The sequence below is a fragment of the Leptodactylus fuscus genome, chromosome 3 (assembly GCF_031893055.1).
Source record: "Leptodactylus fuscus isolate aLepFus1 chromosome 3, aLepFus1.hap2, whole genome shotgun sequence".
Taxonomy (NCBI): Eukaryota; Metazoa; Chordata; class Amphibia; order Anura; family Leptodactylidae; genus Leptodactylus; species Leptodactylus fuscus.
In genome coordinates this window covers 128,264,946-128,277,270 of record NC_134267.1, presented here as the reverse complement: position 1 = coordinate 128,277,270, position 12,325 = coordinate 128,264,946, and the positions used below count along the sequence as shown (strand labels likewise).

At 42.3% G+C, this 12,325-nt stretch overlaps 1 protein-coding gene across 1 annotated transcript in view; it reads left to right on the top strand.

Annotated features, from left to right (window-relative positions):
- LOC142197767 (CD109 antigen-like) overlaps positions 1 to 6,467 on the top strand; it is a 93,304-nt gene extending 86,837 nt beyond the window's left edge. The window contains exons 31-33 of the mRNA XM_075268313.1: positions 1,281 to 1,431; positions 4,439 to 4,541; positions 6,283 to 6,467. Of these exons, the coding sequence (XP_075124414.1) occupies positions 1,281 to 1,431; positions 4,439 to 4,541; positions 6,283 to 6,467 (439 nt within the window). The remainder of the gene's footprint in view (positions 1 to 1,280; positions 1,432 to 4,438; positions 4,542 to 6,282) is intronic.
- The last annotated feature ends 5,858 nt before the right edge of the window (positions 6,468 to 12,325 follow it).

The following is a 12,325-nucleotide window of genomic DNA, read 5'->3' as shown; positions in this document are numbered from 1 at the left end:
AGCCAGCGCTGATTGGCCGAATTCCGTACTCTGGCCAATCAGCACTGGCTAATGCATTGTATTGGCGTGGTGAAGCAGTGCTGAATGTGTGTGCTTAGCACACACATTCAGCTCTACTTCATCGGGCTAATAGAATGCATTGGCCAGCGCTGATTGGCCAGAGTACGGAATTCGGCCAATCAGCGCTGGCTCTGCTGGAGGAGGCGGAGTCTAAGATCGCTCCACACCAGTCTCCATTCAGGTCCGACCTTAGACTCCGCCTCCTCCAGCAGAGCCAGCGCTGATTGGCCGAATTCCGTACTCTGGCCAATCAGCACTGGCTAATGCATTGTATTGGCGTGATGAAGCAGTGCTGAATGTGTGTGCTTAACACACACATTCAGCTCTACTTCATCGGGCTAATAGAATGCATTGGCCAATCAGCGCTGGCCAATGCATTCTATTAGCGTGAACTGAGTTTGCACAGGGGTTCTAGTGCACCCTCGGCTCTGCTACATCAGATTGCTACATCTGATGTAGCAGTGCCGAGTGTGCATCAGATGTGTAGTTGAGCAAAACTGACTCAGCACTGCTAAGTCTCTGCATTCGCATAGGAATGCATTGGCCAGCCTTCGGCCAATCAGCGCTGGCTCTGCCGGAGGAGGCGGAGTCTAAGGTCGGACCTGAATGGAGACTGGTGTGGAGCGATCTTAGACTCCGCCTCCTCCAGCAGAGCCAGCGCTGATTGGTCGAGTTCCGTACTCTGGCCAATCAGCACTGGCCAATGCATTTCTATGGGGAAAAGTTAGCTTGCGAAAATCGCAAACTGACAGGGATTTCCATGAAATAAAGTGACTTTTATGCCCCCAGACATGCTTCCCCTGCTGTCCCAGTGTCATTCCAGGGTGTTGGTATCATTTCCTGGGGTGTCATAGTGGACTTGGTGACCCTCCAGACACGAATTTGGGTTTCCCCCTTAACGAGTTTATGTTCCCCATAGACTATAATGGGGTTCGAAACCCATTCGAACACTCGAACAGTGAGCGGCTGTTCGAATCGAATTTCGAACCTCGAACATTTTAGTGTTCGCTCATCTCTAGCTATTATGCATAGGTGAACCCTGGTTAATGGAGCAATGCCAGCTATAGTTATTCATTTAAATGCATTATAGCATACAGAATCTAAACTTCTTTTCTCTGTATTCAGAGAACTGGCTCTTTATTGATAACACATAATAATGTCATATATTTGGTATTTTTAATTGTAAACCTTGTAAAACTAATGTGCTTTTCTGTTTTCAGTTACCAAGGGGCAAACGGTATTAGTGGTATGGTTATTGTAGATGTGGGGTTCCTCAGTGGTTTCCAGCTAAGCCCTGAAGGTATTCCTACGACCGACATTCTTAAATTAGTGGAGCCAAAAGATGACAAATTATACCTGTACTTGGATTATGTAAGTTATCAAATATAAATTATGGCATGTTAGTATTGTTGATCTATATTGTACAGTGCTGACCTTGGAGCAAAGAGAAAATAGCAACTCTGGGAACTTCCGGGGTGCTCGCTGGAGGCTAATTAGTATAAGAATGAAAAAAAAAAAAAGAGCTAATTCAAAATCTACTGAGGGGATTAACATATAAAAGGTATGTGTGGAATAGCCTTTCTAAAAGCTATGTAAGTATATGTTTAGTTAAAAATGACTTTTCCCAATCATAGAGCCCCTTTAAGTGGCTCCTTATAGTTTCAGATAGCACTTGATTGAAGTCAAGGAGTAGCATTAAAAATCTAGCCTAATGGTTGTGTGCTTCTGTAAGGTAGGTGTGGGCCAAGGCTACAAGTAACAACTGGAAGAAAGATCATAACTATCATATACAAACTCCAGTAGTCCTAGGAAGTGATACAGAAGTATTTCTTAATGTTATCACCCTTTACAAATCAGGGAAAATATACGCTTTCTAATTGTTACATTTAGGAGAAATATTTTTGGATCTATACTAAAGGAGAAAGACTGGATGAGAGGTTTCAAATTTAAAAAGTATCTACCACCACCAAAATCGCTTCCACTAGCGGTGTTTTAGCACATTGCTGGACCCAGGGTGAAGGTTTCATTAGGGGATCCCTCAACCTAAACCACCACCCAATGTTTAGGCATACCTCCCACTTTCAGAGGACACACAGAGAGACAACATACATAACACATGCAGCATACTGAGGCATACTCTTAACCATGCCTATAACTGTCCATTTCCCTTTTAACTGCCCTGTCCCTTTGTGCCCCCACAGAGTGACCGTGTCTTTCCTGGTGCCATCTTAATTCCCCTCATACAGTTTGCTGCCCCTAAATGCTCCCGCAGAGAATAATGTTTATTAGTACCGCTCACAGTAAAATGTCCAATTAGTGCCTCACATGGTAAAATGCCCTTTCAGTGCTCTTACACAGAATAATGCTATCTGCTATCCCCCAACATTGTTCCCCACTCAGTATAATGATATCCAGACAGTATAATGCCTGCTAAGGTGTTACCCACATAGTATAATGCCCCTAAAGTGTTCCCTACACTGTATAACATCCATTCATTTTTTCTGAAAACAGAAATTGTGCCAAAAAATAAAATAAAAGAAATACTAACCTGGCCTCATTCTAAGGGATCAGGTCTTCTCCCAATTATATCATGTCATCATACCTAACTGTACCAAGCCACAATGTGGGTTGAATAGTGGGGCAGGGAGCTGTTGGCTATTACATGCTTTATCACATTCTGATTTCAGATCTTGAGGAGAAGTATTTTCTCAACAGCAGGATTGAACTTGCAAACCAAATTTTCAGTATGCCACTAATGGCCCCTACAGCAACTTTTAGGCTAAGGCCCCACATTGTGGGAATGCAGTGCTTCTGACTGTTTGGAAACACAGTGGACAAAAATGCTGCATTTTACAGTACTAACAAAGTGACTTAGATTTCAATTAACCTCATCCACACATTGTGGGGAAAAAAGTGTCTGAAAATAACAGAATGTTAGTTTTAGCGTTTTTCCTATAGACTTAATAGGGGAACACCAAAAACAGGAAACAGAGAATTTTTTTTAGCTGTATTTTGCTATGTGGGGGCCTTAGCTTTAAAGAGGACCTTTCATGTCCTCGGGGCATATGTGGTTTTCTATACTGACAGTGCACTGTCGGCTTTCCCATTATGTGCCCCGAGTGAAGAGCTATCAGTACATTTATCAAGAGCTCTTCACTGTTAGAAGGGCATTCGTGACAATGTAAATGGGAACGCTCCTCCTGACAGTCTGTCCGCAGCGCTGTACTGTGAGGGGGGCCTTACTGCCCAACCATGACACTCATAGGTTGTTCACAGCTTTAATGTTATTTTGCGGTTCTAGTAAAGTTCAGGCTTTATGAATGCTCTTTAATGTACTGCATTCAACTTTGGCAGAGAACATTCAAAAAGAGAAATTGTCATTAGTAGGACCCTGCGGGGAAGAGTCATAGCTAGGGTTTCTGCATGGTAAATGGGGGCACAGACACGACCAAATGGGCTCCAAGCTCATGCACACCATAATATCACTATTTAGTGACCATATAGTGGTATATACCAGCTCTACTCAGGGCTCTGCTCCTATATAAATCCATGCGACAAGACTGTAGTTACATGACATGGTCACTATAAAACAGACAGGGTGCAATGTAAACAGGTGCCATGACCCTTTCAATAAGAGATCAGTGGACCTCCCTACTGATCAGCTGTTTGAAGATCTATGCTATGGATAGACAATCAGTAAAATGTACACTGGGTTCACACCAGCGCCTGGACTCCGTTATCAGGTTTCCGTCTTCTGCATGCCGAGTCCGGCCATGAGCGCCAGTGAGCGTTTTGAGCTTTCCGCAGCAAAACCGTTTTTAAAAAAAAAAAAAAAAATGGACACAGAGTACTGCATGTCCGACTCTGTGTCCAGTTTAAAAAAAACGGTTTTGCCACGGAGAGCATAAAATGCTCACCGGCGCTCACGGCTGGACACTTTTCAAACCCATTCATTTGAATGCGTTTGGAAAAATTCCTGCAGGTTTCAGCCTCCTGCCTTGTTTTGTGCAGGAAACTTAAACCTGCAGAATGGAGTGCCGGGCGCATATGTGAACGAGCCCCAAATTGAAAATAAACGGTGAGCCTCACAGAATCACTGGGCATGGGGCCACCTCTACCCTGCACCCTTCCCCCCACCTCGCTAGCTTTGCCTCTAGTAAGGGCCCTTTCACATGGTGGTATTCTTGCACGTTAGCCTTAAAGCTCTCAGCAGCTTAGGTTGGGATGGGAAATACAGCCAATACATGGATTGTATTTTTCAGCACGAAAACAGATTGTAAGAGGACCCCTACTCCAACTATCTTTTCAACTTATTTACTTAGTTCGTCATATGAAGTCTCTAAACAGCAGTTCCTTTCCATTATGCTTTTTCTCCTAGGTTTCCACTGAACAAATTTGTGTATCAGTACCATTAGTTCGTTTTTCAAGTGTTGCCGGCTCTCAAGATGCTGTTGTTGGTATATATGAGTATTATAACCCAAGTAAGTATACATGTTTAATGTATGGTTATATTTGATCTATTATACAGTGGGGAATTTATGTTGGCGCATTCTCATGTGCTACATTACCTTGGTTGCATGCCGTGCAGCCAGTGCTTAAAACTTCAGTGTGGTTGCAGAGAGAAATACAGTTGCAAAGAAAAAAAAATGTGGAAAAAACCCAAATTCTAAGAGCATAATAATTGTTCCCAATAGAGATACATTTAACTGAACTGTTTGTGCTTAGGTAGAAATCATTGTGGTGAAAAACTGGAGCAGAGGAGCTGAAGGCATATGCCCTGTATCTTCCAGTAATATATAGTGAAAGAGTAGGCTAGTACTAGTATTTATTTTTATTCCACATAATATGACAAACTAAGTGTGTGAATAAATTGACAGCTGGGTGTTATCAGATGAGTGTCCCAATCCATACATATCCTGATGATGTCCTGTCTGTGCTGCCAGTTTCTGATTTTGTAGAGAGAATCCTTTGAAAATGGGAAAGGTAACACCCACTTGTCAATTTACTCTTATATTTCTAGGAGGAACTTTAGCGGAATAATTCAAAGCGGGGTTTTGAGGAAAGTTGCTCCAGCACCAGAATCTGTGTCTGTAGTGCAACCTTCTTCACTTAGCCCTAGCCCCAGCACTACAGTCATAGAATAGAATAGTCAATTAATCCTTTGCTCACTGCTAACGCTAGGTTCACACCTGCGTTCAGGGTCTCCGTTCTATGGTTTCCGTATTCTGCATGCCAGAAGACGGAAACCATAGACCGGGTCCGGCCGTGAGCGTCGGTGAGCGTTTTATGCTCTCCGCCGCGAAACCGTTTTTTTAAATCCGGACACAGAGTACTGCATGTCCGACTCTGTGTCCGGATTAAAAAACCCGATTTCGCGGCGGAGAGCCTAAAACGCTCACTGCCGCTCACGGCCAGACAGCTTTCTCACCCATTCAAAGCCTCCTGCAGGTTTCCGTCTCCTGCCTCTGTTTTAGGCAGGAAACGGAAACCTGAAGTACGGAGTGCCAGCACAGATGTGAACGAGCCCTAAGGAGGCGTTCACACTACTGCCGCTGTCCACCCAGGGGTTTCTGTCCTAAACCCTGGGGAAGCTGAATGGCATGCCGGCGGTCAGCTTTAAAACCCATTCATTTGAATGGGTTTTAAAGCTAACCACGGGTGTCCGTATGTGGCCTTTCTGTGTCTCTGCAAAAAACTGGTTTCCAGGCAGTCCTGCATGTATGACTTTGTGTCCGTTCAAAAATAACAGTTTCCAGGCGGAGAGGCTACAAACACCCATTCAAATGAATGCGTTTTATAGCTGACCATTGGCAAGCCATCCCCTGTCCAGTTTCCCCAGGGTTTAGGACAGAAACCCCTGGGCGGACAGCGGCAGTAGTGTGAATGCCCCTTTACCATTAACAAGTCTACAAGCAATATTGACAAGTGAGTTACAGACCTCAGTAAATGTCAGGTTAATGTACAGTATAGTGTGAAAATGGGATAAAGTTAAGATTTTTAGAGGAATAATTAAATATAAATAATAAAGCAAAACATAAAATAATATACTTGTGTAGAAGTCATTTTCTGGTGGTGTACTGTATTCACTAAAAATGTGTGCATTTCATTGGTTGCTGTTGCATGAAAAATAAGTAAAACATTATAACATCCCTTCTTATTTGTCTTGTCACAATTTAATGCAATATTAATTCTAGTGCAATAATTTGCTCTCTGTCATATCAGGTAACACAGCAACGCGGTCATATAATTCTGTGACAATGAAAAAGATCTCGTATTGTGACTTCTGTGGATTCAACTGTACCGACTGTAAATCAAATGTGCCTGTAAATCCTCAGACCAACAGTTCTACCAAACCCACATTGTATCTGCTGTGTCTCTGCATCAGTCTAATTTCCTACCTTTTGTAATATGTTATGTTGTCGATTTAAAGCTATCAAGTTTTGAGATTTTCATGAATATTTGCTTATGGGTTTTTTTTCTACAAAGTGCCTAATTTTAGAGATTATAAAAAAAAAAATCAAATATGCACAAAGTGACATCAGAAAACATGCTGTATTATTTGCTATATGTACTTGTCTTTTTATGCATGTATAAGAAAAATATACAGATGCCCAATAAAACGGTATACTACTTGCGCATGTTGTGATTTTTTTTTTTTACATCTATTATATTATAAGCATTACAGATCGGGGAACCAATTCATACCAAGCTGGGATTGAGCCAAATTTCCCAAATTGTTTTCTTTACTAAACTGAATAAATGGAGATTCATGTCAGGCAAACCAAAATGTCAGCTGCCAGCCGTATTATGCTCTGGGATTTCATCAGATTGGAGAGTATAATAGATGGGGAGATGACAAAAAAAAACAAAAAACATTCATACTCGCCCTCTGTCCACCTTTTTTGGACCTCCTCGTGGTGTTTGGCACTTTGTTGGTGACATCATGTGCCCAGGCTCACTGCTGAGGCCTGTGATTGGACCACAAGTGGCCACATTGGCAGTGTTGTGATGTCTTGACTCGACGTACGCCCATGTCATCGCTGAGACCCTATCACAGGCCTCAGTGCTGACCCTAGGTGCATGACATCACTAAGGAGGCCCAATGGCCCAAAAGAGGTAATGGAAAGTGAGTATGATTTTTTTTTTTAAATATAAAACACTTTATCTGGGCCTTCACCTATTAGGGTCTATTCACACAGTGTATTTTTGGCAAGGATTTTGGTGCTGAATCAGTGTCAGAATTCACGTGGAAAAAACACCTCCCCATAGAGTTCTATGGGTTCTGCTAGCTTTTTTTTTTTTCCACTAGTGGAAAAACAGATTCCTTCAGGCAGATTCTACCTGCAAAAATCAACGCAGTCAATGGGAGGTGGAAAATCCACATGGAGTTGGCAAAAACCAGATGGAAAAGCCACTAGCGGGTTTTTTTCAAGGTCCATACAGTGTGCTGGAGGAAAAAAACATTTTCTAATTCCTGAAGCGGATTACTTCCTCGTCAAAAAAGCCCTTATAATGTGGAGTTTGAAGACATCCTAGGATATAATAATCACACTTTCACTTTGACATACCTTCAGCTGTGTTTGACTTAGAACTGTATATATCTAATATATTGCTCTCTAGTAACCCTGAAAATGTTAACATCAAATCTCATACCCAAATCAAATCTTGGACCCCAGGCACCTGAACCTAAAACTAAGTGAGTCCTGAGAGATTCATCCATCTCTAATAAGCATATGTATGATATTTCATGGCGATATTTTGATCTGTCTGCTCTCCCAGTTGTATTTTTTATGAACAAGGGGATCAGATACAAAGTATTTACCATAATTGGGGCATAGTTCTAGTGGGTTCCATGGTTGCAGCCTCTACCAAGCCCAGCTGGCCCCAAAAGTCTCTCTGCCACATAGGGCTCAATTTAAAGATTTCAAATTTTTAATTAGGGCTCAGAAGCTTGAAGTTACACCTCATTACACCCATAATGTTCATTGTTTCCTTATTAAAAAATTAGGAAAAATCTATATATTCAAATGAAGCTTAGGCCCCACATTGCAGAAACGCCACATTTTTTGTTGCAGATTTTTCTTCATTTTTTTTTGAGCAAAACTTAGGAGTAGCTTGAAAACGAATGGGTAAGATAAAGCAAGCTCTTAAGGTAAGTTCAGACAGAGTTTTTTGGACCGGAACCTGAAGTGGAGACCGCCTCAGGTCCAAAAGACGGGTCGCTGTGACTGAAAGCCGCACACTCCACTCCGGATTAGGCCCAATGAATGGGCCTAGTCCGGAGGAGGGAGTATCTTCAGGCCGAATCGCGAAGCGACTTGTCCTGAAGAATGAGCATCTTGCTTCTTTTTTCCGGGAGCCGGAAGAAACGACTCCCGGAAAAAGCTTCTAAGTGGCTCCCATTGATTTCAATGGGAGCTGTATTTTGGTCAGGATTTTGAGGTGCATATGGCCTCAAAATCCTGACCCGGAAACTCCATGTGAACTTACTTTTAGACGTTTCCCTTCTGTGGAATACACTCTTGACTTTGGCTCAAAAAAACAAAGCAAAATCTGCAACAAAAAAAAGCTGTGTTTCCGCAACGTGGGTCCTTAGTGTAAAGGAGTCCATACAGTGAAACACATAGATGCATACATATGTACGTACGTACGTACGTACATACATACATACATCAGTACACATATACCTAGGCATATATATTTTTTCATTCACAATCATAGTATTTATGAGTAGAGATGAGCGAACACTATTCGAAACAGCCGTTTCGAATAGCACGCTCCCATAGAAATGAATGGACGTAGCCGGCATGGGGGGGTTAAGCGGACGGCCATCGGCAAAGTCTGCGTGCCGGCTGCTTCCATTCATTTCTATGGAAGCGTGCTAATCGAAACGGCTGTTTCGAATAGTGTTCACTCATCTCTATTTATGAGTATTATAATCCAAGTAAGTATACATGTTTAATTTTTGGGTATATTTGACCTATTATACACTGGGAAATTTATGTTTGCGTATTGTCATCTGCTAAATTATTTGGTTGCATGCCGTGTTCCAGTGTGTTTGCAGAGAAAAGTATAGTCGCAAAGAGAAAAAAACAGGAGAAAAAGTACCAATAAGAAGATAATTGTCTCGAAAAGAGAAATATAGAATGTGGACATTGATGGGACATATATATGCAGTGTTTATATACATTTACACATACATACTCAGATATATATATATATGTATCTGAGTAACTGCAGAGAAGGGGTTGTGGTACCTCAGAAGGCTCAGGGTAAATTCCCATGTAGTTTCTTGGTTAGGGGTTTGAGGCCTCAGGTTCCGATCCAAAAAACTGTGTGTGAACTTACCCTCACAATGATCACAATCTGATGGCTTTTCTTAGTGATAGGCCATTAATTTCTATATTTTGTTAAATCTTGCATTGCCTTATTTCCTCTGTGACTTTTTCAGTTGATTACTTGAAATTCTATAGATATTTTTTTTTAAAATTTTGCTTAAGTAAAACTGATCTATGTCGCTGATAGAAAGCCTTACAGGATTTGCAGGGGGCACCTTATGGCCGTCTTAGTACACCCTTAGTGTTCATCTCGTCACTATGTTTGTGAATGGTACATTGAACCTGTCACAACCTTTTATTGTTATGCGTAGGAAGTGTGACACTTGCTAAAACAGGTGAAACTGCTCCCAGCATAAGATCTGCTGAAAGTATTCCACTTCCCTTTCCCACAATTGTTATGTATATTTTACCTGACTCAATAGTGTCATCAAAGGAATCCTCCAAGACAGAGACATTCCAGTAATACAACCTTCTATAATGTCATTTCATCTAATGTTGTATTTGGTACTAAAAATTAAGGGAGAATATTAAGATAGTACAGAATATAAACTAAAGAGCATTTCTCCATACAAACATAAATCACCAGTAAAGTCACATGACTTCTTCCCTTCTTTCTAATTCTATTCAAGTGGTCTTGTTTTAGTTACACCTGTTTCTGAGGACTCAGTAAAAACTAATATGGCCTATATTACAGATCCCAATGCAGTTATTCTGCATTTCCAAACCTTTCTCCCAAATTTCCTCTTTATAAGAGCTGTCCAGGGCATTAAGGCTGTGTTCACATGCAGAAATTTGGCGCCGATTTGGAGCTGGATGTCACCCCCGAATCCAGAGCAGATTCCTCCCGGAATCCACCTTCCATTGTTTTCAATGGGAGGCAGATATTGCAGCAGGGCGCAGAAAATACCCCATCCTGCTTAATCTTGCCGCAGATTCCATGGCTTGAGACTTCCTCATGATTAAGCCCATTCATCCGCGCATAATCAGAAGCAGGATGCCACGACGGAATGCTGTTGCACGTTATTGGCATCCTGTCGTTGCTAGACAGTGGCAAAAATACCGTCGATGGAAAATGAAGAGGAATTCCTATGCTATGTGAACATACCCTAAGGCCGGGTTCACATGGAGGTTTTTGGTCAAGATTTTGAGGCCGTATTTCAATGGGAGCCGTTTGTTTCGGCTCCCGATAAAAAAAAATGGACATGCTCATTCTTCAGGCGGATTGTGCCTCGCGAATCCACCTGAAGACACTCCCGGCTAGGCCCATTCATTTGGGCCTAATCCGGATCTAAGTGCCGTGACTGGATGCCAGTACACTGCAGCAGCATCCAATCGCGGCTGCCCCATATTTTGGACCGGAACCTGAGGTGGCCTTCACGTCAAATTCCGATCCAAAATACTCCGTCTGAACTTAGCCTAAGGGTGCTGAGTGGTGACATAAATTAACCTTATTAAAGCCAAATTTGTCACATATAAAATCAAAAGAATACTCAGACACATTTGGTCAACAGCTATTCTTCTCATCCCACCTCTTAGTCACACCCGTAAATAATCAGTGTTTCTATTCCCTGCTTCTGCAGTTTTCATATCTCCTTAAGGGAGCCTTCACATGGAGTATACGCTCCGCTCATTCTGAATGTAAAATTTGTTCAGAATGAGCGCGTAAAAAACAGCTCTCATTGATTTCTATGGGTACCGGCATACGAACGTTACCCATTGAAATCAAATGGGAGGCTTTTTTCCCTATTGCTTTCAATGCGATACGCAATAGGGAAAAAAAGCCTCCCATTGATTTAAATGGGTAGCGCACGAATGCCGGCACCCACAGAAATCAATGAGAGCTGGTTTTTACGCGCTCATTCTGAACAAATTTTACGTTCAGAATGAGCGGAGCGTATACTCCATGTGAAGGCTCCCTAGGACGTATGTAGCGAGCTGCAGAAAAGAATACGTTGAAATTGCATTGTGTTTTTTTGTACAGTGTTTTTCACAGAAAGTCTGCAGAGTTTTCCTCTGACTTTCTGCACCTATTAGACCTATATGGAAAACTCCAGCGTTTCTGTAGGTATAATTTACATGCTGCGATTTATTTTTGAAATCGCAGCATTTCCGCTGCAGATTTTTTTTCCAATGTGTGGGTAGGATTAGCTAGAATTCCATCCACTTTGCAGGTAATATACACTCACCGGCCACTTTATTAGGTACACCTGTCCAACTGCTCGTTAACACTTAATTTCTAATCAGCCAATCACATGGCGGCAACTCAGTGCATTTAGGCATGTAGACATGGTCAAGACAATCTCCTGCAGTTCAAACCGAGCATCAGTATGGGGAAGAAAGGTGATTTGAGTGCCTTTGAACGTGGCATGGTTGTTGGTGCCAGAAGGGCTGGTCTGAGTATTTCAGAAACTGCTGATCTACTGGGATTTTCACGCACAACCATCTCTAGGGTTTACAGAGAATGGTCCGAAAAAGAAAAAACATCCAGTGAGCGGCAGTTCTGTGGGCGGAAATGCGTTGTTGATGCCAGAGGTCAGATGAGAATGGCCAGACTGGTTCGAGCTGATAGAAAGGCAACAGTGACTCAAATAGCCACCCGTTACAACCAAGGTAGCCAGAAGAGCATCTCTGAACGCACAGTACATCGAACTTTGAGGCAGATGGGCTACAGCAGCAGAAGACCACACCGGGTGCCACTCCTTTCAGCTAAGAACAGGAAACTGAGGCTACAATTTGCACAAGCTCATCGAAATTGGACAATTGAAGATTGGAAAAACGTTGCCTGGTCTGATGAGTCTCGATTTCTGCTGCGACATTCGGATGGTAGGGTCAGAATTTGGCGTCAACAACATGAAAGCATGGATCCATCCTGCCTTGTATCAACGGTTCAGGCTGGTGGTGGTGGTGTCATGGTGTGGGGAATATTT